Raw genomic sequence first — 27,223 nt, 5'->3', positions numbered from 1 at the left:
AATAATTTAATCCAGGCCATTAACGTTTGGATCAAATTCCGCCTTGACACTCCGTCTAACATTCAATGGCTCCGTAAGTTGAATCTTGCATTCCTCTCCGCCCCTCATGTCGAATACCGTTTCTCGCAGACCCATTCCTTCGTAGCGGAGGGTTATCGGTGTCCTAGGCTCGGATACAAGAACTGAAGGAGGAATAAACTCTGTACGAATTGGCACTTTTACGCTACTAAAAGGTCTGGCATGGGATAGAGAATTTAGAGCTTCAATCTTGTCGGATGGATGACGAGGGAACGTGGCAAGTGCTTCGCTAGGTTTTAGTTGATAGTACTTCCACCAACAATAGAATAGTCCGTTAATTGCGATAATCAACCAGCATAATGTCAATACCATAGCAATGAACAACTCCACTTGAAGCGAATGCTGGTATACGTTTATGACTGAATGTAGGGCATCAATAGCGGACTCGGCTACTTCGTCACCTATGGAGTCATTAATAAATGATTGGTTGTTTAGCACAGCCTGAGCTGGAATACGAGGGAAGGTTACGTCCGAATGGTCATGTATCCAGGTTAGTCCTTTCTGTGCCATGGCGATTTTTGAACCAATTGTGCAATACACAACCGTCGAGATTGGGTCGTATAATGGCGTACTTTGGAACACCAGCTTCAACTCCTTATTCATGCCCAACATGAAAGCCGTCAGCGTGTGATTGACGCTATCTGTCGCCTGATGGATCCAGCCAAAAAGCTCATTATTCACTGTGGCCTCGGTGTGCGAAATTGCTTTGTTGATATTGTTAACCCAAGCTATGCTCTCATTCTTGATTTCCGTAGACACATCGTTCGTAACGTCTGCTATTGAATCCTGCCACTCCGGGAGAGACTTGTTCACTTGATGAAGCACGACGTACTGCAACGCAACCAGAACTAGCCCTCCGAGACCAAGGAAAATTGTCGCCAATGCTGGGGTATAGGTGACGTAGCCTACCCACCATTTTGTAAGGGTCTTTTTCAATGGGCTCTCAGTTGACTTGGATACGAAATTCTGGAGCATAGCAATGTGTCGATGAGTGGAGTCATGTATGATTTCGATCTGCTGCTCGTACCCGGCCTCGGCTGTCTTTGTAGCACACACCTGCATCCACCGCCAATTGCGGATCTCTTTATAAACGACGGGAAACATTGCCAATAACGCCACAAGAAAGAGGGCGATAGCGATGTATTTTGTTGCAACCTGCGTTCCGTCTTGCAAAGCCGTGTAAAAACCATGAATCGAAAACCCATTATTGCAATACGACAGAGATTGTTTAGGCGGGACGGATATCAGATCAAGATCGAGATTGAGGTCCCTGGATAGGGTGTCGTTTAGCAGGCCCGACAAAATCTCAAACGGCTTCCTGATGAGGCCCTCTGTCTCGTTTTTTACGTCGTCGTAAGTTGGCAGATGATCACGGACGTAGGTCAGCCTGTCGTTGACAGAGTCAGGAATCTTGAAATCTTTTAGCTCTCCAACCGTTAAATTGACTTGCTTGAATGAAATCTTGTTGTCGGTTCCAGTGAAGAGGCTGGATACGTCCGCGATGAACCCTTCCACGGAATTGACAGCCGTACTCAAAGCTCCAAGACCTACTTCAAGCTCGTCGGCAATTGCACCTAACCCATCGTTGACAAAGTCAATAATTGCCTCGGTAGCATTGATTGCAACACTTACGGCGCCGTTGACGGTGGCAGTGAGAAGGCAGGCGTAAGTGCCAATGACCATTTCGATCACGAAAATGATGATATTCTCTGCTGCCTTGATAATTAGCAGAAGTATATCAACCATTGCTTTGAGGGCCGCAGTCATTGCCTCTTCGATAAGGGAATTGGCTGCAGCAGACACGTAATGTGGAGTTGAGGCCGCCTGCGAGACGAGCTTCTCGGACAACTCGCACGTTTTGAGCGTATATCGTTCTGCGGAATTAAGAGAATTGGCCAGGGAGCTTCGAAATAGCAGCACCTTTACTGCCATAAGTGACAGCAGAATTGTCCAGTAGTTGAGCCATACCTGAGAGAGTCTTGCCCGGATGCCAATGTACGAAACGACATTCTCTCGGGGACGAGCCTTGAGTCTTGTCCAAAGGTTCGGCATACCCACAGGAATTGGTGCATTTGCTCTTCTTTTCGCAGCCTTGAGGCCTTCAGGCATGATCCGTGCCATATGGCTCTTCAAGTCGGATATCATTTCTGGCTACTACGGAAGCTCAACACAAATAAAAACTCGGAGGAAATTTAGCACATTATATTGCGTTAGTAGTATATTCACTATTTTTCCCGTCTAAAATTAACATGAGACTCGAGATCTAGAGTCGTTTGGTGATGTTGTATCATGTTATGTACGTCCACCATATGAGGCTCACAACCCCCATAAATCAGACAAATCAGACTACAACATCCACCTTGCGCTCGCTACCGTTGTCAGAGACGACATCCTCACCCTCTGTTTCCTTTTTCTCAACCTTGTGGTGCTCCTGAGCAAGCCACATGGCGTGGTACAACGAGGTTGCGTCCTGGAGAAGCGCAGTATGCGACCCTTCCTCGGCGACAGCCCCATTTCGCAAAACGATGATCTTGTCTGTGTCAGCCACCGTCTTGAGCCGGTGGGCAATGAATACTGAGGTTGCTTTGATGTCACCAAGGAGTGAGTAAATATTCCTTAGTAGGGCACGCTCGGTTTCAGTGTCCAGAGCAGATGTAGCCTCATCAAAGAAGATGATAGGCGGGTTCTTTAGCATGACTCGAGAAATAGCCAATCGTTGCTTCTCGCCGCCAGAAATCATGAGACCTCGCTCACCCACCTTGGTTTCATACCCTTCAGGCAGCTGTGCCAACAGCTTGGTCAGCTCCGCCCGCTCGACAACGTGATAGACCTCTTCATCCGTCGCATCAAGTCTTCCGTACCGGATATTGTTCATGATGGAGTCGTTGAAAAGTGGAGTGTCCTGTGGAACAACACCAATTGACTTTCGGATGCTGTCCAGGGACAGAGTTCGGATGTCCTGTCCGTCAATGAGGATCTGGCCCTCCTGCACATCGTAGAACCGGAACAAAAGCCGCAGTACAGTCGACTTACCGGAGCCACTGGCACCAACAATTGCGACCTTCTGGCCTGGAGGAATGACAAAAGAGGCGTTCTTGAGAATTGGTCGGTCCGGATGGTACCCGAAAGTAACGTTTCGGAACTCAATCTGGCCGCCCTGGAACTGGTACGGCTTTGCGTTTGGAGCGTCCTTGATCCGTACATTCACGTCCTGGAGCTTGAACAGAGATTCCATGTCCCAGAGAGCCTGCTTGAGGTCTCGGTATACGGATCCGAGGAAGTTCAAAGGCACCGACAGCTGGAACACCAACTGGTTGACAAGGACAAGATCACCTACCGTAAGACTGCCATCGGCCACCCCATTGCAAGCCATGTACATGATACCCGTCAGGGCTGAGGAGAAGATGAGGTTCTGACCAGCATTGAGGAAGGCAAGAGAGGTGGCAATCTTGATTGATGCTTTCTCATACACAGAGAGGGCCTTGTCGTACTTCTGAACCTGGTACCCTTCATTGTTGAAGTATTTGACCGACTCGTAGTTGATCAAACTGTCCAGCGCCACAGTAGCCGCCTGGTTGTCTGCGGCATTGGCTTTCCTTCTAAACTGCGATCGCCATGAGGTTGTCCAAATAGTGAACACGGAATAAGCAGCCATTGTTGCTAGGGCCATTGATGCAAACTGGATACCATAGTTATACGACAAGATACCCGACACAATCGAGATCTCGAGCGTCAGTGGGATGATGTGGAACACCATGGAGGTCAACACGTAGCTAATACCCTTAGTACCGCGCTCAATGGCACGCGTAATACCACCAGTTTGCCTGCTTAAGTGGAAGCCCAGATCAAGCCTCAGCAAATGCGCAAACGTGCTCGACGCAACCTGTCGAATGGCCTTCTGGGCAACAGTCGCAAAGATAGCATTTCGCAGCTCGCCAAAAAGAACAGCGCCAAACCGAGCCAGACCGTACGCAAGGACGACAGATCCTACTGCAGTGCCGACCGTCCCGACTTGGTTGAGCCAATCGACATTCATCTTGTCAATGATATCTTTGAAGAAGAACGGGACCTGGACGTTAAGAACCTTGGACCCCACCAACAAACCCAGTGCCAGAGCTACTCTGAACCGGGCAGACGGACTATTCTTCGGCCAGAGGTATTTAATCAGGTTCTTCATCATAACTCTGTGCATCGACTTCTCTTCTTCCGGAGCACTCTGCTCGCTCATAAAGTCCACAGGCGTCCCAGGAGCAGCTTCTGCCTTCTTTCCTGGAACATGCTGTGCCTTCTTCTCCGGGGTCCCCTTATTAGCAGGCTCGTCAGCACCAAGCGGTCGTGAAGTAGTGAAAGCTCGGGCCAAGTTCATCTTTCTCGGAGCCACCACCAGCTGCTGCGGCCGAGGGACAAACGTCCAATACGGCGCTCGGGCCCTGGCTGTGACCGACAAAGACTGTCGAAGGACAGCCTGCCGGCTCAAAGCTACAAACATAGCAGATCTAGCCTAATTGCCTTAGCCTCTCTTTGGAGCGTGATCAATAGGTAGGTATCAATCAACTTAGGAAGTCGGTCAGTTACACAAAAGCGAATACTTTAGTTGAACCCCCAGGAAAATGCGGCAGAACCACACTGCAAAGAAGGGCAGATTACTACAATTGCACCAACCTGATAGGCGATAAAACGGACTGGACACCCAAGGTATACGACTCCGGGTTTTATCAGATGGCGAAATTATTGGCTGCCGTTATGCAATACGGCGGCGTATTTTTCGGAACTCTGCGGTACTTTCAGCCGCACTTCACGCGTATACGTCAGTCTAAAATGCCGAGTTAGTCCGATCGCGCCGCATGCGGCGCGCAATTACCATACGTAGCCGTAGAGGTAGTACCCAGCGACGACTTCATGTAGATTTTGTTTTATAAGGTCAATTCCGAGATACTGGGTGGGAGGGGCGTATCGATATTACCCCTGAATGTGGGTAATTGTGAGTAACACAGATTTTGACTACATAAATCATAAACATAGCACCATCATGCCATTAAATTAGTGCCGCGGAAATATTCATTGGGCCTCCACAAACTCTTCCTCAAGCTCCGACTCTATCTCGCTCAAGGGAGAGGATTCGTAAATGCGGCGGCTGGGGGCAGCACCGTTTGTAAGCTCAAGTAGCTTCTTGCTGACCAGGTCAACGGAAGAACCTTGATCGATCATTTGCCCATCTATAATGGCTGTTAGTAACAATTCTGAAAATAATATCAATACTTACTGTCAAGAACGAGAAAAACACGGTTCTGAACTTCGACGTCGTCTTCATCGTACTCGTATTCCTGCGGTTGAGCCTCTTGTATCTTTTGATATGCCTCAATGGATGCGAGCTTTGGACCACACTTGAGGTTCTTCGGTATGTACGTTGGGCCTCTGGTACTGGTCTGGTTTCCGTACCCCCATTGTGTAATGATAGAAATGAACCCTGTCGCAAGTACAACGTCGCGGTCGATCTTGGTGGGATCCATAACTATTTCGTAGTCAAACTTGAACTGGCGCATGAGTCGGGCTTTGGCAATTCTCTCTCGTACCTCTTCGTCCCCTCCACCTGGGTTGATAATTCTCTCTAGGTACTTCGTAGGGCGCGACCATTCATAAGCGGCACCATCATTAAGGTAAAACTGTCGTGACTTGCGTAGATGCTTACGCACGCCAAACAGCTTTCGGTGCTGAAGCCCAGGCTTGCTATGGAAATCGATGTGGCGACCTTTCATGCCTGCAAATACAGTCGCGATCTCCCGGCGATCAGGACACGAAAGCATTGACCAGATGGGTGAGAGTCGCGATTTGCGCTCAAATGTATAGATTTTTTGGCCATTGTGGTCAAATATGTTGGCAATTCGGTTGCGGTCGCTACGTTCTCGCCTGATGTAATAGCCCTCCAGTTCTTCATTAGTCAACGGCACCCGTTGCGCGGTAGGAGAAGTTGTTGTTTCGAATACAGGACGCAGATTCGTCGTATCAACCACGACAGACACTGCTGTGTACACAAAGCTAGCAATATCCACAAGTAGAGATTCCATTGTAACAATTAATTCCAAAATTTGTGTAAATTGCAGCGATGAAGAAGGAAGGAAACATTACTCTAAGCTTAGGTTGAGTTTTGTTTACTGTCGTATTAAGCTCGAGTATCGCCAAAGTCTACCCATCTCTCCTAGCTGTTTCACGATGAGCTAACTACCTCCTCCATTAGCGTAAGGATACGTGTTGGAACAAAAATTGACCAGAATATTCCGAATTGTGCAGATAACAGATGATAATTATGTGATGCTCAATTACCCGAAATTGCATCGTACTTGCGTAACGCAGATTAAATCAAGATTGAGAAGATCTACATTGTATATGCTTGAATACCGTAGCAAGTACCGTAATGCTTATTCACGAGTTGAAGAGAGAATTTTTGGTACCGGTAGTAAAGCTCAGTGGATAGCATGCATAACGTGTGATGAGTCCATTGGAGACCTCCGGACAGAATCACCGGATTCGGTAGTCTCAAAACAGTACGGCTACCAACGCGATGGATGCGATGGATTCCGCCTCCCTCGTACCGTACCAAGGAAAGAAGGTATATCTCTACAGCTTTACTACGCCGTGAGGCCATTCATAGTGCCAGAACTATGAATCAAGTGTGAGCGAACCTTATTTAATCAGACGGTGGGGATGACCGTTAAACCTTTTTCTTTAACGGCACTGCGGAATATAAACGTGCCTCTTCTCCATTGAAGACCATCATTGTGAGGCCACTTCTTCCTTACGATAATGATGAGGCTCATCAAAGTCATTATACCACTACTTTTTATATCAATCTCTTCAGCCTTCCATCTCGTCTCGGTTAGAGATGGCGTCCCCTACTTGGACAACCGGACAGTTCACGTCAGCGATAATCAATTGGTCCTAAACGATGACCATTCTCAGGAGCTAGACGCGACCGTAATAGAGGGGCACCTATACTGCACGCATAGACCAGCCGAGGAAGAGCTTTACATAGATTCGTCCTCAAAGGCAATTCTCTGCGGTCAGCCCAAAGCGGGGATAACGATCTTGCCCGGTCAATGGTCGGTCAATTCAACCGAACTTGTCAAGTTCAACAATGAATCAAATATCTGGGCTTGTGCATACAACAAAAGTGGCATTTACAAGCTCTATTGGTTGACGGAATTCAATCCAGCTTGCCTTGCTGGGCTGGAGATTTGGCTCAAGCGAGCTGATTAATGCGAACACCATTCGCAATTCTCACTCAAATTTCGCACAATATCTTCACATTTCTCTATATATATGCGCTCCAGAGTATTAGAAAATATATCTTCAATGAAATAACTAACCAGCAACCGAGGACATACTTAGTGGTAGATGGTTCGGGTATGCACGCTGAGCATACGTAAACTACTACGCCGCTTCCCGCGCGCGATCACCACAGCGGCGGCCTACTGATACGACGACGCAACCAACGGAGTAGACTGAAAGGCGGTAGAAAATGGGGGCTACTGACTCGAAACTGCAATTCAAAAACCATATATTTCGCCTATTCGAGGAAGGAGATATCCCCAGAAGGGACTCCTACTGGAATAAGTTCTGGGAGCAGCCCGAATCGGCGAATGACATCTTCACCCTCTTCACGGCATCAGATATTAGAAGCGCCAGGGACGCCCATGTCGAGAATTTAGAGACACTCATCATAGCAGTGGCATCGCGGATGTTCTACCTGTATGAACACAGCTCATTCCCGAGCCCGGATGTTGCTCCGGCGAAGGAGATGCTGAACTGTGTGAGGCTGTTGACACGGATTATGCCATACATCTACGAGAGGCGGTCAGACGACCGAATAGCTCAATGGGAAGAGGAGTTGTTCTGGACGAAGGAGTTTATTCCGTTCAACACAGATATCCGCCAGACGGTCGTAATTGAGGAGGATTCGGCGCCACAGAAGCCATTGGCATGCCTCCTCATCGAGACGGCACTGGGTCTGCTGTTCTATGGCGGTTTTACAGTTCCCAAAGGGTCTGGTAGAAGCGGCGTAATCCATGCTATCTGGGAGACTGGCGTGGGAAGCAGCAGTCCTGTGTCGTCAACTCAGGAGATGCAGTCGAATAGAATTGAGGTGCTCAGACTGCTTCTTTCCTTGTGCTCGGACGGTCTATACTCTTCGCCGTCGGGCCTTGCTGCAAATGGGTCCAAGTACCTGTCGTATATTGTCACTCGGCCGGACAAGAGGAGCACAATGGCCCTTTTGTGCTCGCTGCTCAATATCACCCTCAAGTACTATCCGGGGTGGAAAGTGCCATACGACCACATGATTGTCTCTGACCGGTATAGGCAGCTGGTTACTTATTCGCTACAGCTCCTGGAGGTGCTGCTAGTGTATGCTGTCCCCAGCGACCATATCGAGTTTATCGCCAAGTTAGACAATTCGAAAGAAGACAGCAATGGGTTCAAGAACTGGTATAGACATTATCTTTCCAAGCTGCACCGTATACAGGATCTTCAGTTTATTGCCGATTCTCTGGCCAAACTACTGACGCAGCCTATCCAGGCTTCTTCATCTTATCTCCCTGGCAGCCGGCGCGAGATTGAGTGGGTCAGCGAGCTAACCATGCTGCTGTGGGACCTTGTCCAATGCAACAAGAAGTTCAGGGCGTATCTCATAAGCTCGGACAAGGCTCTGGATTTTTCTGTCCTGCTGCTGTACTATATCCACGAGAAGCGGCAGGATGACAACAAGAAAGCGCTCGTGAGGCTGTGTGCGTACTTCCTGCTCTACCTGTCTGCAGATGAATCGTACGCCAAAGCGCTTCTGAAGAAGTTTGAAGGCCAGAACGCTCTGCCGTCTGCGATAAAGGTGTCTACATTCTATGGCAGCTACGCGGACTACATGATCATACAGCTAGTCAAGACGATCCATACGAGCGGCGAGAGCCTGAACTTCATGGTGTCTACATTGCTGGAGATTGTGTATAATATCTCACCTTATGTCAAGGGAGTTTCGTATCTCGCGGCGTCTAATCTTGTCCACCTGTTCTCGACACTCACGTCTCCGTCATTCTACCTGGCCAATGAGCAGAACAATTACCTGCTTAATCTCATTCTCGAGATATTCAACTCGATGTCGCGCTACAACTTTCAGTCCAACCGGCACTTACTGTTTGCTCTGTTGCGCCACGAACATGTATTGACTAAGCTGCAGGAGGGTCTAAGCCGGCAGGCGGCTGTCTCTTCGGATGATTATGAACCTGAAGAAGAAGATAATGAGGGAGATGATGAAGCATCCGTAGATGCAGCCATACGTAGAAGGGCCAAGGGCAAGGAACCAGTGAGAGAAGGCGAAGAGAATACCAGCGAGCGGTCGAAGCTCGAGTCGATAGAGAAAGCTCAGCAGATGTGGACCCTGCTAGATCCGCTGGCCTCGCTAGTGGCCAAACTACGGGAGGCAATCGGGTATCAGGCGTCACCGACTAACGAAAGCGTACCCCACGCCGTCATTGAGAGCATCGGCAAGGTTGAGTCTCTTCCCGGAGTAGACATTACCCCTCGGGAGCCTACGCCTGAGGAGTTTGTTGCCGTCAAGTTTGAATGGACGGTCGAGGCACTGGGGTGGTACGAGAGCGTATTGTGGGGCGCTATCTTCCAGCACGAGTACCAAGTTGGCGTAAATCTCTCTGCGCTCTCGGATGCCGCGGAGCTGCTCAGCGCCAATGCTTCGAGTACCAGCGTTGGGGTGTGGAACGGGACGGCCATCAAGCTGTTCAGGCTGCAGGAGACTGCGCCAACCGGACCTTCGTTGCTACGACCCAAGGGGGCTGTTGATGCGTTGGCAGACACGATGATTGAAAGGTTTGGTCGTCTGGCGCGGAGGTCAGACGAGTAAAAACGAAAAAAAAATTGGTATTACGTGTTAGTTTTCATTACTTATCGTCCCTTTCGCCGAACGGGTTCGAAGCAATTACTTATCGTCTCTTTCGCTGAACGAGCTCGAAGCCGTCGTCGTCGATGACTGGCTCTGGCTTGGAAGAGGGTGGTGGGGTGTCATCCATCTCGACATCTGCATCCCCCTCTTCCTCGCTACTGCTATCGTCATCTCCCTCTTCGCTCTGGACTTTGACCTTGCTCGATTGGTTCTTTCTTCGCTCCGACTTTTCCAGGTACTGCTCGTGCAGCTTCTTCACCTGGGAGGTATCGCCTTCGGCGATCTCCTTGTATAGGTTGATGATGAGCTGGGCGACTTCGGCGGCGGTGCCGTCTTCAAGGGTGGTTTCGAATTCGTCGGCCATGATGTTGAGCAGGAACTCCTCGATGTATGCGGCGTCGATATAATTGGTGTCGAAGAGGTCGATCACCTCGCCAACCATCCACTCCCGCTTATCAGCGCCGTCTGGGCCTCCCCAGTTGGATTCTATGGCAGTGTTGAGGGTGTCCCAGTTAAAGATGGCCATGCATACGCCTAGCTCGAGCTGGCTCTGTTTCTTTTCGTCCTTGAACAGAAGCACGTTGGGCGCATCGATCTCCAGCTCAAATACATCCATTTTTTCTATATTTATATTATTAGTTGAATCTGACTGATTCTATCGGCTGGCCTGATCGATAATATCAATTATATCGTTAACCTGGTTGATTGCACGGTTTGATCTGATAGCGGTGAAAAATGACGATCCGAGTGTCTCACTTTTTTTTTGCTTCCGTTCCCAGATATACTCTATCTATCCAGTCATCTACGCCTGATTAGTACTGGAGGGCGATACCACCCAAATGTTTCACAGTCTTCACGACCAGATAAAATCGATACTGCCCATTCACACTGGACGGAAGATTCCTCCGCGAAGCGGAGCCACGGGGGGTCTGGGGGGCTGGCCCCCCAGTTGTCCAATCGCATCACCTCCAAATCATGCAGTGTCGCCCTTCGACACATTTTTGGTGATGTCAGGGGGAGGGAGGCGGAGCGCGTGCGCAGGCGGGTTGGGAGCATGTGGCTGAAGGAGAGGGGGCGAAACCATCGCCTTGGGCAGAGCTGCCTTGTCGAGAGATCACAGGAATCGGACAGAGTAGACCATTGGTAAGTGGAGAAAGGGTTCCAGGGGGTGGCGGAGGCTAACGAGAAACAGGATTTTCTGGCTACCGAGTGATTGTTTTTTTTTTTTGCTGGATTACGCGGCAAAATAATTTTTATCATTCCTTTGCAAAGGAGATTGACCAGAGACTATAATTAATCATTTCCCCGACATTTAGAAATCCACTGAGGAAGAAGCGATCGAGCACCGAGACTCAGATGAACCCGCAGCGTCCCGGAGAGTCGACTCGCCGACCGGAGGAGGAGGAAGAAGCCGTCCGGCGCCCTGCCATTGTCACGGACTCCAACCAGAAGCTGGAGAATGCCATCCGCGCGTTCCAGGAGCGCCGGCCATTGCCCAAGATTGAGACCTTTTTTGTGGGTCCTGATGGCTCCAAACAGAGCACGGTAGATCGTGTCGTCAAGACGGTACCGGCCCCGGCGTGGTCCGTGCCTACGGACGAGGAATTTTACGATCCACGTGACCCGTCCAAGCCGAACCTGGCGTTCCTCAAGAACCACCTGTATAAGGAAGGGCGGCTCACTGAGCAGCAAGCGTTGTTTATCATCAATGGTACGACCGAGCTGTTGCGGCAGGAGCCTAATTTATTGGACGTAGACGCGCCGGTGACGGTATGCGGCGATGTGCATGGGCAGTACTACGACCTCATGAAGCTGTTTGAAGTCGGCGGGGACCCGGAGACCACGCGATATCTGTTTTTGGGAGACTACGTAGACAGAGGGTACTTCTCGATTGAGTGTGTGCTGTACCTGTGGGCGCTCAAGATGTGGCATCCGGACTCGGTATTCCTGCTCCGGGGCAACCACGAGTGCCGCCATTTGACGGATTACTTCACGTTCAAGCTCGAGTGCAAGCACAAGTACAGCCTGCGCATCTACGATGCCTGCATGGAGTCGTTCTGCGCGCTCCCGTTGGCGGCTATCATGAACAAGCAGTTCTTCTGCGTCCACGGTGGCCTGTCGCCGGAATTGCACACTCTCGATGATTTACGTAAGCTCGATCGCTTCCGAGAGCCTCCTACGCACGGTCTCATGTGCGATCTGCTGTGGGCCGACCCCATCGAGGACTTTGGCCGCGAGCGGACCGACGAGCACTTTGTCCACAATCACGTGAGAGGGTGCTCGTTCTTCTACACCTACGCTGCGGCGTGCAGCTTCCTGGACCGAAACAATTTGCTCTCGATCATCCGGGCGCACGAAGCGCAGGATGCCGGGTACCGGACCTACCGCCGCACCAAGGCGACGCAATTCCCGAGCGTAATGACCATCTTCTCGGCGCCCAACTATTTGGACGCTTACAATAACAAGGCCGCCGTGCTCAAGTATGAGAACAACATTTTGAATATTCGCCAGTTCAATTGCTCGCCGCACCCGTACTGGCTGCCCAACTTTATGGACATTTTCACGTGGTCTTTGCCATTTGTCGGCGAGAAGATCACCGATATGCTCATTTCTATTCTTAATATTTGCACCAAGGAGGAGCTGGAGGAGGATACTATTCAGTCACTTTCGGGCAAGTCCTCGTCGTTGCCGGAAACGCCCAAGGAGCCGGTCAGCGGTGCTGCTGCTGCTGCTCCGCCGCAGGCGGCTGACGATCTCGAGGCGCGGCGGGATGTGCTCAAAAACAAAATTATGGCTATTGGCCGACTCGCACGCATGTTCCAGGTATTGCGGCAGGAGAGCGAGAGCGTCGACGAGCTCAAGCGGCATTCGCCGGGCGGCAAGCTGCCCACGGGCACGCTTATGCTAGGCGGCCAGGGCATTCGCCAGGCCATTTCCTCGTTTGAGGAGGCGCGTAGAGTCGATCTGATCAATGAGTCGCTGCCGCCGACCCCGGAGGAGAAGGCTGAGCAGGACGAAAAGGAGAGACAGGATGCCATTGACAAGGCCATTAACGAGGCCAATAAGGACGAAAATATGAAAAAGCTTGCCCGACGACTTAGCATGGGCTAACTATTGACATTCTTTTACCCATTCTTCAACCACATCCCTTCTTCATAACCCTTCAATCATAAACCATTTGTCAATTATGAACACTCATAAACTTTCCCCCAATCATAATCGTCAATCATCAGCCATTCTTCAACTGTAAGCATTCAATCATGAACCTTGGATCATACGCCATTCTTCAATCATAAACTGTCATGAACACAACCCACTCATAAACCCGTTACTCCTAACATCCAACCTGGGGCTCTGCCCCAGACCCCGTAGTTGGGGGAACCCCCCAAACCCCCCAATCATATCACTTGTCAATCGTCACCATTCGTCAATCGTAAGTCATTCTTCAATCGTCAATCATAAACCATTTTCAATCTAAGCCATTTTTCTGTATAAACCATTCGTCAATCATCTAACGTTTCATGAGCCAAATGCTACACATTATCGCTGGACCGTGATAATCTATACCATTGTCGTTATGATGAAACGGAGTCAGTGCCTCATCTATAAATGTCTTGGATCAGGCTGTAAATGCTAATGTATGTTTTGCCTGCAGGGTTGTTTTGAATGCACAACAAATGGAGAGTTAAGCGAGAACTTAAATAAGTAGCAGCAACACAAATAAATAACCAAAAAAGACTCAGAATTTACTCAATCGACCCATTATATTCAAGAAGGGTGCACCCATCAATCGATTGTTCCGTGTTCAGGGGTATAGAAGTTTCCCAAGAGCGGCGGTGTCTCAGCCGCACTGTCGTAAAAATCATTTTGTGGCACGGCTGAACGAATACTTTGGCGAGCTGACCCCGTCCCGGCAACGCTATGTAGATCCGTTCCACACCATCGCAGGGGAAGGAAACCCTCATCGACCAGCAATTGAGCGATGGAGCCCAGGAGGCAAAAATGCAGAGGCAACAGCAAGCTTGCTATGGAGATTTCATAGAACTGTAAAGGCTTGATGAAAGACTTTTTCCTTAATACACAATGTTGGAGAGACGGAGTTTATGGCTAGGTAATGAGGATATTCTGCAAGAATTTTAGCCTGTATATCAACCGTAGTACTGGTGATAGTAGCGTAGTAGGGCTAGAACTTGAATAAGGTACATTCTTAGGGTTTACATTCCTCACACTATTGACCCACGTATTGAGGATCATCGTGACGGACCATGATATAGCGTTATGTAGTGCGAGAGAGATTAACAGCGGATATATATGCAGACCTAAAGGCACGTATTTCGTTTCTTTGAATTAAAAACGCAGCTAGGCGACCGTAGTAAGCGTAATAAGCAACATGTCGGGAATAGCACCGGCTTTGTTGGCTGTCTGCGTAGCAGCAATTGGCCTATCGTCGCTGGCAGTGGTAACGGGAATAGTCGCGATGATAGTAATCATCAAAAGGCGAAAGAACACGCCTATGCTTCCAGTAGCTGAGCCACCGTTCCAATTGGCTGTCGGTAGCACCCAAAACGCGGATATCAGAGTATCGCAAGAGATTTACTTACCCCCTGCTACAAGTAAGTGTGGAGACGAAATACCCCAATCTCCAGACTATCGCTTCTCACAATTTACGGGACAATATACCGTTGCGTCAAGCAGTTGCTCTACGTTCACTCTGGGGCGTGACGAAGAGTCTCTCCAGCAGCCCCACGCGCCATTCCGCGATATCAAGCTTATTCCCGCCGGAGGTAGGAATAGCAGTAGCTGCTTTACGTGGTCTGAGACGCACTTCAGTGATACGAGTAGCCTGACTACATTTCCACTGGATGATGAACAGCAGGGGCTGGAGGAATTCACATTTGAAAAATCGAAACACGATGACAACGCGCCATTCAACATATTCAAAAAGAAGCAACTGTCGCCCATCCGACTAATGACAGATGAAGAGCAATTCCCGTCCTCTGTCCCTCTAAGCAAGAGACGGCGGTTGACACCGTTAGATTTTACGAGACCGAGCCCCAGGTTTGTCAAGGTTGACATGCCGCTGCAGGACGGAATGGTATTCGACTTCTCTGATCCCACAACGAACGACGTGGTCTCGAGTCTACTTGACACTTCGACTCCGCCATCTTCTCCGGGATCGGACCCATTTGCGACTATGCACTACGAGTCACCTACTCCCCTCCCGAGAAGTGCTCGCAATCGCAAGAACCTCGAAATTGACCTAATAAAATCAGATATCGGCCGACTGGTGCGTTATGGCGACGATGGAATTCTCATACTGTCCAAAGGGACCCAATCGCCGATTATAACAAGTCCAATAAGCCCTATACCTAGTGCGCACCGGAGCGAAAGGGGAGACCGATACGATTTAATGCTTGATTTCCTGGGCGGTTATGAATAGCCTCTATGATGATGTGTGATGACTGATGATAAGAACGACTCTTTATTCTTAATATTCTTGTGGGTAATGTACGCAATGGTACTGCGGGTAGTACCTGGTAACTAATGGAATCTCAATTGTTTATTACCAACGGTAATAATATTGCTATAATACAGGGAGCGTGTTGGTAGCTAGTGTAGCTGGTAATTAATTTAAATTCCTGCATTTCGGGTAGCAGTTATCAATGCTCTAAAATTATAAGTACATACAAATAAATACTTTTAAGTTCGCCTCCATTTGCTATCGGCGTTAGTAGCTGCGTCATTATCTTCATCGTCACTATCATTATTATCATCCCGCGTTCGTCTCATACCCGCTCTGGCGCCAATTCCTCCAATTTCGACCTCAACAGCGGCTGAAATTCCATCTTCTTCATCCCCCATCTCCGTATCGCCGATATCATCGGCCTCTCCTACATTTTCGGCCGTGATCCACGGTCCCATTGCTGCGGGCGGTTCGCTGTCCAGCGCATCCATCTGCATCTGCCCGTCTTCATTCTCTTCAAAATCAGGGTGTAGGGCCGCGCAGTCGCTCAGCCGATCATAGAAAAGCTGCAGAGTGCCAATGTCTCGAGGAACGACCAGCCATTCCAAGATCCCGTCGTCTCCATAGTCGATCTGGAGATACAGCATCTCAGTAGGATTGCGCTGGATCGCGTGGAGAGTGATGCATGGGTACGGAATTATCGCCCCTACCCCTTTCTCAGGCAGCCACACCTGCAAATCCGACGACGTCACGTAAAAATCGGCCCTTTCATTCTCCGTGGCAGGTATGACGTCGGCCAGCGCACTACTAGTAGACACCTGCGCGCTCAATGACTTGTGGTACAACACCGGGTTCTCCTCCAGACCGAAAGTGGCTGGTGTCGAAGACTGGTGCTCCTCCAAAGACACAAACTCAGCGTCGTTTGGAGCCTCAGTCAGACGCGTTATCGCCTTGAATGCCATGAAAATATCTGACCGCAAGTTACTCTCTCACAGGCCCAATCAAATTTCGCGCGTTTTTCCTTCCCCCTGCACAGCCGTACCACCATCACGTGGTAAGCCGCACCAAATGAGGCTAGCATAAGCCGCACGCTTGAATATGACCAATTTGCATACACAGGGCTCAATCGTAATCTGGACCGCTGATTTTTAACTTGGTGAGTCCCAAATAAGCGCTGAGGCTTTGTAGACGGCGTTCAAATAATAAAAATGGGTCTCGCCGCTCATCTACAGTCGTAAAATTATTGGTCGAGTAAATCGCAAATAAATTAGAACAACGAGTCTATATTGTCGTTGAGGATTTTTGAATCGTCTGCAGCGGCACTAAGCTCCATTGCCAGCAGGTCGTCATCATCGGTAGCGGGTGGTTTTGGCACAGCCGGAGGCTCAGTAGGCGCCTCGGATTTCGGCTCTGGCAGCTTTTCGGGAATGAAAAACGCTCGCGCCTTGGGCTTCTTCTTGACATTGGTAATCTTGCCAGTGGGCGGAACCTTTGGTCGAGTGTTTCGCAGCTTCGGAGGCAGCTGTTCGCCTTCGAGCAACACAGTTTCGCCAACTGGCACTCCAGCTGTCTCCGCCTGTAGAACAGTAGTGTTCTTAGAGTGCTCCAACCGCGACAGATAGAATGGCTGCAGTATTGAGAGCTGCTTGAGCGCATACTCGCGCGTCATAGGCTGGTACTCTTCGATTATACTGCCTCTGTCGATAATGTCGTTTGTATCGGCGTTGTCCATAAGCGAAGCATGGAACCGCGTATGGAGAAGATGCAATGGGACCGAAGAGGTAAGCAGGCCAAGCTCCTTGTCGAGTCCCAACTCTTTGAACCCGAAGAAGTCCTCACCAATCTGCTCCGAAAAGTCACCGTTGAGGAACTGCTCGCTATCATCCTGGAACTGCTGGTCGTTAAGATCATTGACTCCCGGACGCAGCAGCTCGCCCAAAAATGAGGTAAGCTTCTCGCGCAAGTCCTGGAGCCGCGTGCCATGCCGCTCAATGTCGTCTCGCACATAGCTTTCCAGCGAACCGACTGTTTCAATACCATTTCGCTGCAGGGCCATAACCAGTATGTCCTCGTAGCTGTACGCGTCGCCAGGTACGTTCGACTCCATGAGCAACGTCAGCGTCCGCGTCAGTTTGCTCATGTAGTCTGCAGCAATCTCTGTGAGGGCGTTTATGGCCATGGGTTCCGTCACTTCGAAGCCCGTATGCATCGCCATCTTGGCGACACTGCGCTTCAGGGCGGCCCGTGACGCCGCATGGTCGAATTTGTCTCGATTAGGTAGCCTCGACTCGAGATCGAGATCCGTCTCGACAATCTCTGGCGGATTGTACTGCTTGACCGTAGTGTTGTGGAGATAGGCTTGCTGCTGCATCTGGCGGATAAGGGCGATTTTGGAGCAGATCTTGCGAATCTGCTGCATCTCCGCGAGATTCGAAAGCACTCTGGGTTGCAGCCCGTACCGGGCAACGTAGTCCGATGGCTTAATGTCGCTGGCCTCGATGTTGCGCACGCTTTCGTCGATATCAATCTGCTCTATGTCTAAGTGTCGCGGGAGCTCGGGCACACCGGAGGTCACTTCGTAGTCGGGGATGAAAGGGTCCTTCTTCTCGATATCCAAACTCTCGAGCCATTTACGCCGGCTAAACGCGCCTCGGACACCCTGGGACCCATCAGCGCTGGCGTTCTCGTCAATGTTCTTGATCGCTTCTTCGAAGCGGTTCATGAGCTCGGCACGCCGAACGGGTGTTTCTGCGTCGGCATTGAGCTTGTTACCATTGAAGAGACTGCTTCTAATGGTGTAGTACTTTGCCCGCGGCTTCGTCATGACTGTCTGCCACACTTCTGTTTGGACATCCAGTTCGTACGGTGGGTGTTCGTCCTCATCCAGCTGTTCGTAGTATTCACCACTCCCAGCAGCCCCACTGGCCTGGGATCCGAACCCAGGAGTGCCTACCCGAGGAGTCCGGATGCTGTTTGTCAGATGGGAGGGGAAAGGGCTGGCTCTCGACATGCGACTTTCGGGTCCTGGAGTCCCCAGTGCTGTAAAGGAGGCCGGAGCAGGAGATTTCTCGCCTCGCTGGGCGTCTTCTGATGGTCCATCGGCTGATAGCTCCTCAATTTTACGCTTACGGCCCTTAGAGGAATGTTTGCCTCCCTTCGAGGAGGAAGGCGCGGAAGAAGAGGTCCGCATAAGCTTCTCCTCCCCCTCCTCCTCCTCCCCCTGCTCCTCGCCATTGCTCACTACGCTCATATTGGCTTCCTCCTGTTTCTCTTCCGCTTCCACTTCTGCCCTGTCACGAATAACAATATCTGGTATCAGCGGAATGAGATTCTCCGTTTTTCGCTTCATAGCATGCGCATGGACTCTTAAGAAGTGATTGGGGTCCGTGTTGTACGTAAAACAGTTGTCCCAGATGAGCATGATATCGTTAACAAACTCCTTCTTGCTCTTGTACTGGAACCCTTTCAGCTTTTTCATCACCGTGTTGAGGTCCATGGGATGCTTGATGACATTGAAGTAGTTCGGTGCGTCCCGCTTGTTCACCTTATTCAGGAATGCCGTGGAGTGCTCGGTGTACCCCCGAAGTTCCAGAACCACTTTTTCGGCTGCCTCGTACAGCTCTTCCTGTCCAATCTTGTCTTCGCTGGCCCACTTTGACCGGTTTTTACGCACATCCGAGATCAGACTCTTCAGTTCCTGATCGTTCAGCTGCAGCTGGTCCCGCTTATCTTCAATTACAGCCAGCAGGTGCTTGAGACTGAGGTTAGCCGCACCAAATGCGGCGGTCGAAGAGTTGGGTTTGCCCGACTCCGCGTCCATAATTACGTCATTGTCCACCTGTCTATCCGATTCTTCGAGCTTCTTCTGCTTTGCCGCAGCTTCGGCATCTCCTTCGAATATGTGGTATAACCTATTCAGCTGTGCAAGGACCTGCTTGTTCTTCTTGGGTTCGTCGTCAGACTTGGTTATAGTCGCTAAGCCACGTTAGTTCCCGCCTTAAAAAAAGAGACTCAAAAAAAAACACCCACCTTTCACAACCAATGGTTCGTTAGAGTTATTCGTGTCATTACTTTCGTTAGTTTCGTCCGGCTTGTTGTCTTGTTCCTCCTCTTCATCCTCCTCATCATCGTCGTCATAGTCATCTTCGTCAACCCTTCGCACCGGAGGGGCCGGCGCTTTGGCCTCCGCCTTGTCCTCCTCGCTTTCCAATATCGAATAGTCAAACTCCTGGGGCGCGTTGGGGTTCATGAACAGCACCCCGACCGACTTATCGTACAGCATGTACCTGATTCGGAAGGCGACCGTCAGAGAGTCGAGCTGCACCTTCTCGCCCGCATTGCCATTGAGTGCCTGGCCCGGCCGAGGCGTCTCGGGCTGGGGAGTCGCCGAGACCCGCGGACTGGACACGGATCCATTGGCGTAGCTGGAATCTACAAAACACTCAATCTCGCCATTGACTAACCGATCCCACGTATCGTCGCGCTGTTCGAGAGCCGTCTTAAACAGCTCGTGCTCGGTCGGCGTCAGGTACCCTCTCCACGTGCCCTGCGCCTCAATCTCCTGCGCCAACCTTCTCAGCCCAGCCGTGTCGTTATTCGCCCACAACTTCGTTAAATGCGACATGACCGATGGACTGCAAGACGTCTGTGGGCGGGTTCGCTTTTCACTTGCACGGGCTATGATGGTTTCCCCCAGGGTTGGGAGGTGTATGCTTGCGCGCTCCGAAAATTTAAAATTTCCGCCTTCGCGACATCGCGACATCGCATTGCAGGGTCCCTCATCCAGCAATTACGGGATTTCTGCTTCGTCACGGTGCATGTGGTTTAGTTCTGCGGTGACGTATTCGAGGGCAAGCCCTTGAGCTCCCGTGGCTCCACTTCGTGGAGGGTCTCCACCTTTGCAACAATTTCTCCGCGTAGCGGAGCCGCAGGGGGGTTTGGGGGGACCAATTACATTAGATATTACGGTAGTAATAGTGTAATCGAGGGCCAGCCCTCGAGCTCCCGTGGTCCCCGGGGGAGGGGGGTTGGAATTTCCGCCGATATTATTCAAATTGATTGGAAGGTGCATTAAATATTATACCTGGTACTATGGACACAGTTAGAGTTTTATCTAGAGAGAATTATCTAGTAGGGAATTTTATATCTAGCAGTTTTTGTTAGGTTTAACAATTAGATCTTACCCCTGAGGAGGTTCTTAACGGTGTTAACGGCAGAGATCTTAATAGTCTTACCACAGGACCAAACATCAAGAGTAGAGAAGATGGTCTCGAGCAGACCAAACGGCAGCATGGTTGGAATCCAGCCCTGGGCAAGCTCCAAAGCCCACGAGTTGGGGTCCATCTGGTACTGCTTGTTGTAGCCGCACGGCAAGTGGTGAGAGTCACCAGGCAGGTACACCTCGGCCTCTCGCGAGTGGGCTGGCGCAGCAGTCTGCTGGCCGGACAAGATCAAGAAGTAGTCATCAGCAAAGTGGGTGCCAGTGTGGCCCTCAGTACCAGTGGCAGTGCCAAAGAAGATGAGGTACTCTGAAATGGACGCGTGGAGAACCAGCATGGAGCCCATGGCATTGCCAGCATTGTTGAACACCCAATCCTCCTCGTTAAAATCGTTAATGAGACCTGGGTACTCCTCGGCGAGCCTCGCATGAACGCCCCTGAGAATAGCCGTCGAGTTGGCGCCGGGGTTTGCGGAAATCACCTCCTTGCCAATCTGCTGCAGACGCGTTCGGTCGAACACGTAGAACTGTGGCAGAATATTCTCGTGCACGTACGAGAGCGCAAAGTACAACGCCACAAAGATAATCGACAGCTGGCCGACGAACTTCATCTTAAACGATAGGGTAGTTTATTTCCAAAACGGGGAAAATGTCAACGTTGAAATTTTGGTTTTCCTCAGGGGTGGAACGATCCCGATGAGTTCAGCCGTACCTAAGAAATATCTGCAGATCTCATCTATCACCAGCGGTAGTCTCGTCTTATCAGATGTAAACTTTTTTTTTGGTTAGAATATAAGGTGGAAGGCCCTACAGGGATCTACTTTGCAAAATATCTGTGCATTCAAAATAAATAAGTCAGTATGATACCGTGGTAATAGGGTAGGCAGTATGATGGGGTAGGCAGTAGCATACCATGGTACATACGGTAGGAAACTCTGGTTCAGCTCTCTATTGATAAAGGCGAGGCAGAATTGGCTATCGCACCCCGGTGTACCAAGCCATAGCGTGATGGTAAACCTGGGAAACCGACCATGAAGCCAACGTTTCAATAATAAACGATTTGAAAATGCCCTGCCAGTTGGTCATGTCGAAATAGGAGCACAGCTCCGGGCTATTGGGGGAAACCTGGTGGGCAATAATTCGATAAACAAATGGCATTAGTGGGTAGAGGTTTAATTCGGCACGGGTTGCAGAGATCATTTCCACCAAGTAGGATGTGACCATTGCCGCCTCCTTGGGCAGCTGGCGGCTGATGGTAACTCCCAGGGTCGTAGTCGCAATGTCCTGGAACGAGGCCTTCATATATCGCACAAAGCTCACCAGCACAAAAATCACCCAGTTGGCCTTCCAATAGCCAATCGACAGCATCCCTAAGTAGTCCCGCCACGACGGAAGGAGTTGGGTGGCCGGTAAGAGTCCCAGGCATTGCAAGTACTGTAGTCGAGTAAATGGAAACAATACTACCTGGTTGAACAGCCCCAGCATAAACTTGAACTGTCTCCCGTCACTGCGCTTCAGCTTTGAGCGAATATCGTCCAACTCCCCCCGGTCCCTCTGCTCTTCAAGCTCCATCATATGGTTAAGCTCCTCCGGGTCGAACTCCGACACGCCGTTCTCCATCATGGTTTCGGCGAACGAATGTACCATCATCTCGATTTTGTTCCTTGCCTCCTCCTCTCGCTTCTCTTCGTAAGCCTGGAACCACGCCATGCTCACGGCGTCTATGCCGAAAACAATAGACTCATACGCTACCGACGCAGGCAGTCCGGCAAACAAAGTGGCCAGAGAAAATGGCTTGTGCAAAAACGTGCGCCCGAAGCTGTCCAAATAGCTCGTAGAGTACCCCTTGATCGTAGCGAGCCGCATAGACATGATGGAAAACGGCCATTGAACCACGAAATTCGTCACGTGTGCAGCAGAGGTAAGCCAAAAAGCTCCATACTCTGCGCGATTAAAGTCCATGATGTCTGCCTCGTCCTCGGAATGCTCACAGTAGTAATCGTCCGCCTCGACGGCGTGGTGTTGGTGGCAGTGCGGGCAGTGTGGGTACTGCTCTAATCCCGCTCTCTCCTCGTCTAAGTCCAATGCCATATCAACGTAGTCCTCGGCCAACCCCTGGGACGGCGAGCGCCTCATCCCCCGCCTGCGCGAGGTCGACCCCAGACCCACAAACCCCAGCACCTGCTCCTCTGCCCGCATAATGCGCTCCATCTTCTCCCGGTTCTGCCGCATCGCCTGAAAGACCCCTTTGCCGGATTCGCCGTCCTCTTCCAGACTGTCCAAGAACGACGGGCCCAGCGCAAACCTCGCCAGCCGCTTGGTTATCATCTCCAAACTTTATGTGTCGTCGTGATTTGTATGGGGGTTTTGTTGGTGATGTGATTTTTGGGAGGTTGGGTTTTTCTTGCCCGCGCTGAAAAATGAAATTTTCAGATAAAAAAAAATTTAAATCAATCGATCAGCGACATATAGATAGTTAGACGGAATGAGTTTGAAGACGTCTTTCAAGTCGAGATCGGTAGAGCCGTTCTATAACGGCGGTGGTGTCTCGCTGTCGGGCGACGGCAAGACCCTGGCCACCAGCTTTAACGACGAAGTCGTTATCACTGATCTCGAGTCCGGTGAACAGATAGCGAAGATCGAGGGAGATGGCGAACGTGTGACTGCCCTACAACTCTCCCCAGATGGAAAATATCTCGTAGTGTGCTCAAGTTCGCTTCTTATGCGCATTCTCGAGCTCCAGGAGGACGGAAAGTACAAGACGACCAAAAGCGTCAAGGCACACGAATCGCCAGTGCTTATGGCCACAATTGATCCTACGTCGACTCTGGTGGCTACCGGTGGTGCTGAAGGTGCTGTAAAAGTCTGGGACCTCAAAGGCGGGTTTGTGACCCACAACTTCCGGGGCCATGCCAGACTTATCAGTGCCCTCAAGTTCTACGGCGTAAGCGGAACGCGGGACTGGAGGCTGGCTTCTGGGTCTGACGATAACACAGTGCGCGTCTGGGACCTTGTCAAGAGCAAATGTGTGGCGGTTCTCGACTCTCATGTGAGCATGGTACGGGGACTGGACTTTACGTCCGACGGTAAATACCTCATCAGTGGAGGCAGAGATAGAGTAGTCTCCGTGTGGAGCACAGCCAGTAAAAAGCTCGTTAACACAATTCCTGTTATGGAAGTGCTGGAGACGGTTGGATTCCTGACAGATGATGTTATCTACACAGGTGGACAAGACGGCGTAATCAAGCTATGGAGCAGAGAAAGTGGTGAAAAGCTAGGAGAACAGGCCTTGGAGGCTGAAGTGGCTGAGACCGAGGAGGAGGAAATTAGCATAGTAGACATTATTCACGACAAGTCGAGCGGTACGCTGTTCAGCGTTCTGAATGACCAGACGATTCTCCAGCTCGACTCAGACCTGGCTCTCAAGCGCCGGATATCAGGTATGCATGGCGAGATCATTGACTGCTGCTTTGTTAGTGGAGACCGACTGGCCATTGCGACCAATAGCCCCCGAGTGCGTATTGTCTCGCTGGATAACATGCTGGACTTTGAAGAGCTTGCCGGGCACGAGAACATTGTTATTGCCATTGACCGGTCTATTGACGGCAACTGGCTTGCTACTGCAGGCAAGGACAAGCTAGTGAAGCTGTGGAACCTTGAGGGTACGCCGCTTTCGCCCAATTCTTACGCTACCTTCAGAGGCCACACTGCCGCAATTGGCGCCGTAGCGCTGCCCCGAGCCCCGCCTAAGAGCGAAAAGAGCACGCTGCCTGACTTTATCATCTCTGGCGCGCAAGACCGGACGGTCAAGCGGTGGGACGTCAAGACTGGCTCCGATGTGTATACCAAGATCGCCCACGAGAAGGACATTAACGCAATTGACATATCCCCCGATAACAAGTACTTTGCCACTGCTTCGCAGGACCGAACGGTCAAGATCTGGGATATTGACACTGGCGAGGTTGTTGGTATTCTGCGTGGCCACAAGCGAGGTGTGTGGAGTGTGCGGTTCAACCCTTACGATAAGATGATCGTGACCGCATCAGGAGATAAGACTATCAAGCTGTGGAGCCTCAATGACTACACGTGCGTGCGAACTTTTGAGGGTCATTCCAATAGTGTTCTTAAGGTGGGGTGGATCAGTCAGGGCCAGCAGATTGTCAGCGCTGGCGGCGATGGCCTGGTAAAGGTGTGGGATGCAAAGACGGGCGAGTGTAACGCTACGCTTGACAACCACGAGGACAAGGTTTGGTCCTTGGCTATGAAGGAGCATAGCGACGACGAGTTTGTGTCTGGTGGAGGCGACTCGGTGATTACCGTGTGGTCGGACATTACAGAGGAAGTCCAGCAGGAAGCGGAAGAGCGTCAGGCGCATCAGGTCGAGCAGGAGCAGAAACTAGACAACCTGGTTCGCAACAAGGACTGGAAGAATGCCATTCTCGTGGCAATGGAGCTCGACCAGCCGTTTAAGCTGTACAACCTATTCAAGGAGCTTATCCAAGAGGGCGAACAAGAGGTGGTGGCTGTGATGAAGCTGATAGAGCTGGACCGAATTAAGCGGCTGTTGGAGCGAGTCCGTGATTGGAATACCACGGCCCGAACTAGCGAGGTTGCGCAATCCGTACTGCGTGCTATACTTGAGGCCCACCCCATTGATGAGATATTGAAGCTGCCGGGGATAATGAAGCTCATTGAGGCGCTGCGCCCGTACTCCGAGAGGCATTACAACCGGTTGGATGATCTTCTCCAGGAGAGTTTCTCTTTGGACTACATTTTGAACGAAATGGAGGTGCTGTTGTAATTTTATGTATAGATCTAATTTAACGATAACCATTGAACGACTGGACAGCTATGGGGATGTATCAATTGAAGCAGCGGAGTATTTATGGGGGACCAGTCCCCCCAAACCCCCCTGGGGCTCCGCTTCGCGGAGATATTGTAGCCATCAATTGACCGACCTCGCGAAGCAGAGCAACGGCATGATTACGGGTTGAACGACTGGACAGCTATGTGTACAATTAAATGAATTGTCTGGTTAATTGGTTGATGGCACCAGATATTGAGCTCGGGTAGCTCGCTTGCCCGAGGACTATCCTCAATTGTGCTGCACCGGCTGTCAAATCACAAGATAGCTTCCGAGGGCTAGACCTCGCACCCGTAGCTAGGTTCTGCCAAGAATTAATTATGATTCTGTTCGCCATTATGACAGTGCCCAGAATTATGCCATTATGCAACTATACCTCATCCACGGCAATTCAATGATCGACAATACCCCAAAAGTCGGTCCAGAGCCGCATCGTAAAGCAGATGAATACCGATTAGTATAAATTCCATGCGGCACACATATAGCGATTGCGCTACTGCCCATAATCATGAGGATTCTATGAGCAAACCGTGCATGAATTAGTCTCATCCGCATCACGCCCGCCTTGAAGATGTGCCCTAAACCATATGTATAGTTTATAGATCGAGAAATACTACTCCGGTCCAGCAAAATTATTCTAAGTGCATTGTCGCTCGGTTTCATGAATTACTACCGTAATACTAGTAGTTTCAACTCGCCAATCAGCCCAGTGAGGTTGACGGCCTCCGCGTAGTCAGAGCGTGCGCACTCCATGCAACATTAGCAAGGGTAGCGGCACTGCCCGTGCTACGCGGCATAGCCAAACAACAACTCACCCAAAGGCTCGATGGGCCCTGCAATGCACACTGAGCCTTTGTGAAGTGGATGAAACTCGTCGCAGCGGTGTGCTGGGCCTTGGTTGAGCTTTTTTCACCTGATCCAAATGTTCACCAGCTACATCAAATGCAGAACTGAGAAGGTTTGTTTGAGGGCCCTACATATAGTCTCAACGGGCTATAGCTATTTCGTACATTAACAGTTTTACCTATTAAGGGGTCAAACGGCCTGCGGAACCACGCCTTCCGGCTATCAACAACTACTGTACACCGTGCTTCTGAGTCAAACACGGTACACGTATCCACGCGGGACGCGATAACTTAGGCCAAGCGATATGTTCGGCTGCCAAATCGATTTGGCTGACCCTGAGCCTTGAACCGGTGCTGCACTATATCTTAATTTTATGGTGCAAGGGTTTACCGCCCGTTGTTTTTTTTCGCGATCTTTAAATAATATTTCTAGTCTATCCTAGCCTCACGTACGTAGCCTAGACTGGTCAGTCTAGCCCAGTCTAGGCGAGCCAATCAAGCCGTATCCGAACAACGAAAAAAAAAAAAGAATTGGACAGTCATCTCCATGGAGACATGGTGATATTTATATGTGTGTTTCGGGTAACAAGCGCTGGCCGACACGACAGGAGAAAATTTTTTCCACAGAGCACGTAGTGGGTTGGCTACAGCGCTCTATGTAGTGAGGTATATGCTTCTGTGCTTGAGCCTGCTGACCAATGCGCCACAGCGATAAACGGAACTGCCGCCCTCAACGGAAGACGCCTAGAGGGGCCCACTCTTGCAAAGCGCCTAACAAATTGCGGCCATGGGTAGTGATTGACGATAAACG

At 50.5% G+C, this 27,223-nt stretch overlaps 13 protein-coding genes across 13 annotated transcripts; 5 read left to right on the top strand and 8 right to left on the bottom strand.

Moving 5' to 3' along the window:
* Nucleotides 1-6: 6 nt before the first annotated feature.
* On the bottom strand, nt 7-2,199 carry PRM1 (plasma membrane fusion protein Prm1p; the record flags this gene model as incomplete). The annotated part of the gene is made up of 1 exon (XM_076682285.1): nt 7-2,199. One exon carries the CDS (start codon nt 2,197-2,199, stop codon nt 7-9), a length of 2,193 nt encoding a protein of 730 aa, XP_076543531.1.
* A 220-nt stretch (nt 2,200-2,419) lies between these two features.
* On the bottom strand, nt 2,420-4,444 carry ATM1 (ATP-binding cassette Fe/S cluster precursor transporter ATM1; the record flags this gene model as incomplete). The annotated part of the gene is made up of 1 exon (XM_076682284.1): nt 2,420-4,444. The coding sequence occupies one exon, from the start codon at nt 4,442-4,444 to the stop codon at nt 2,420-2,422; it is 2,025 nt and encodes a 674-aa protein (XP_076543530.1).
* A 692-nt stretch (nt 4,445-5,136) lies between these two features.
* On the bottom strand, nt 5,137-6,143 carry TRVA0_002S03400 (uncharacterized protein; the record flags this gene model as incomplete). Its single annotated transcript, XM_076682283.1, has 2 exons — nt 5,137-5,294; nt 5,342-6,143. The coding sequence occupies 2 exons, from the start codon at nt 6,141-6,143 to the stop codon at nt 5,137-5,139; spliced, it is 960 nt and encodes a 319-aa protein (XP_076543529.1).
* A 736-nt stretch (nt 6,144-6,879) lies between these two features.
* On the top strand, nt 6,880-7,332 carry TRVA0_002S03378 (uncharacterized protein; the record flags this gene model as incomplete). Its single annotated transcript, XM_076682282.1, has 1 exon — nt 6,880-7,332. The coding sequence occupies one exon, from the start codon at nt 6,880-6,882 to the stop codon at nt 7,330-7,332; it is 453 nt and encodes a 150-aa protein (XP_076543528.1).
* Nucleotides 7,333-7,594: 262 nt separating this feature from the next.
* Nucleotides 7,595-9,982, top strand: TRVA0_002S03356 (uncharacterized protein; the record flags this gene model as incomplete). The annotated part of the gene is made up of 1 exon (XM_076682281.1): nt 7,595-9,982. The coding sequence occupies one exon, from the start codon at nt 7,595-7,597 to the stop codon at nt 9,980-9,982; it is 2,388 nt and encodes a 795-aa protein (XP_076543527.1).
* A 79-nt stretch (nt 9,983-10,061) lies between these two features.
* Nucleotides 10,062-10,637, bottom strand: TSR2 (Tsr2p; the record flags this gene model as incomplete). Its single annotated transcript, XM_076682280.1, has 1 exon — nt 10,062-10,637. The coding sequence occupies one exon, from the start codon at nt 10,635-10,637 to the stop codon at nt 10,062-10,064; it is 576 nt and encodes a 191-aa protein (XP_076543526.1).
* Nucleotides 10,638-11,044: 407 nt separating this feature from the next.
* On the top strand, nt 11,045-13,132 carry CMP2 (serine/threonine-protein phosphatase 2B catalytic subunit; the record flags this gene model as incomplete). Its single annotated transcript, XM_076682279.1, has 2 exons — nt 11,045-11,164; nt 11,214-13,132. The coding sequence occupies exon 2, from the start codon at nt 11,378-11,380 to the stop codon at nt 13,130-13,132; it is 1,755 nt and encodes a 584-aa protein (XP_076543525.1). The 5' UTR covers nt 11,045-11,164; nt 11,214-11,377.
* A 1,279-nt stretch (nt 13,133-14,411) lies between these two features.
* On the top strand, nt 14,412-15,461 carry TRVA0_002S03290 (uncharacterized protein; the record flags this gene model as incomplete). Its single annotated transcript, XM_076682278.1, has 1 exon — nt 14,412-15,461. The coding sequence occupies one exon, from the start codon at nt 14,412-14,414 to the stop codon at nt 15,459-15,461; it is 1,050 nt and encodes a 349-aa protein (XP_076543524.1).
* Nucleotides 15,462-15,721: 260 nt separating this feature from the next.
* On the bottom strand, nt 15,722-16,447 carry TRVA0_002S03268 (uncharacterized protein; the record flags this gene model as incomplete). Its single annotated transcript, XM_076682277.1, has 1 exon — nt 15,722-16,447. One exon carries the CDS (start codon nt 16,445-16,447, stop codon nt 15,722-15,724), a length of 726 nt encoding a protein of 241 aa, XP_076543523.1.
* A 305-nt stretch (nt 16,448-16,752) lies between these two features.
* SPT7 (SAGA histone acetyltransferase complex subunit SPT7) lies at nt 16,753-20,109 on the bottom strand (the record flags this gene model as incomplete). The annotated part of the gene is made up of 2 exons (XM_076682276.1): nt 16,753-19,460; nt 19,515-20,109. The coding sequence occupies 2 exons, from the start codon at nt 20,107-20,109 to the stop codon at nt 16,753-16,755; spliced, it is 3,303 nt and encodes a 1,100-aa protein (XP_076543522.1).
* A 548-nt stretch (nt 20,110-20,657) lies between these two features.
* Nucleotides 20,658-21,314, bottom strand: ERG2 (ERG2 family protein; the record flags this gene model as incomplete). Its single annotated transcript, XM_076682275.1, has 1 exon — nt 20,658-21,314. The coding sequence occupies one exon, from the start codon at nt 21,312-21,314 to the stop codon at nt 20,658-20,660; it is 657 nt and encodes a 218-aa protein (XP_076543521.1).
* Nucleotides 21,315-21,678: 364 nt separating this feature from the next.
* Nucleotides 21,679-23,031, bottom strand: TRVA0_002S03202 (uncharacterized protein; the record flags this gene model as incomplete). The annotated part of the gene is made up of 1 exon (XM_076682274.1): nt 21,679-23,031. The coding sequence occupies one exon, from the start codon at nt 23,029-23,031 to the stop codon at nt 21,679-21,681; it is 1,353 nt and encodes a 450-aa protein (XP_076543520.1).
* Nucleotides 23,032-23,188: 157 nt separating this feature from the next.
* Nucleotides 23,189-25,504, top strand: UTP13 (U3 snoRNA-associated protein UTP13; the record flags this gene model as incomplete). Its single annotated transcript, XM_076682273.1, has 1 exon — nt 23,189-25,504. One exon carries the CDS (start codon nt 23,189-23,191, stop codon nt 25,502-25,504), a length of 2,316 nt encoding a protein of 771 aa, XP_076543519.1.
* Nucleotides 25,505-27,223: the final 1,719 nt, after the last annotated feature.

This window comes from Trichomonascus vanleenenianus (assembly GCF_965637985.1).
Source record: "Trichomonascus vanleenenianus strain CLIB 3782 genome assembly, contig: TRVA0_002S, whole genome shotgun sequence".
NCBI classification, from domain to species: domain Eukaryota; kingdom Fungi; phylum Ascomycota; class Dipodascomycetes; order Dipodascales; family Trichomonascaceae; genus Blastobotrys; species Blastobotrys vanleenenianus.
Note: the sequence above shows the minus strand (reverse complement) of the source record. Positions and strands in the feature narration are given on the sequence as shown.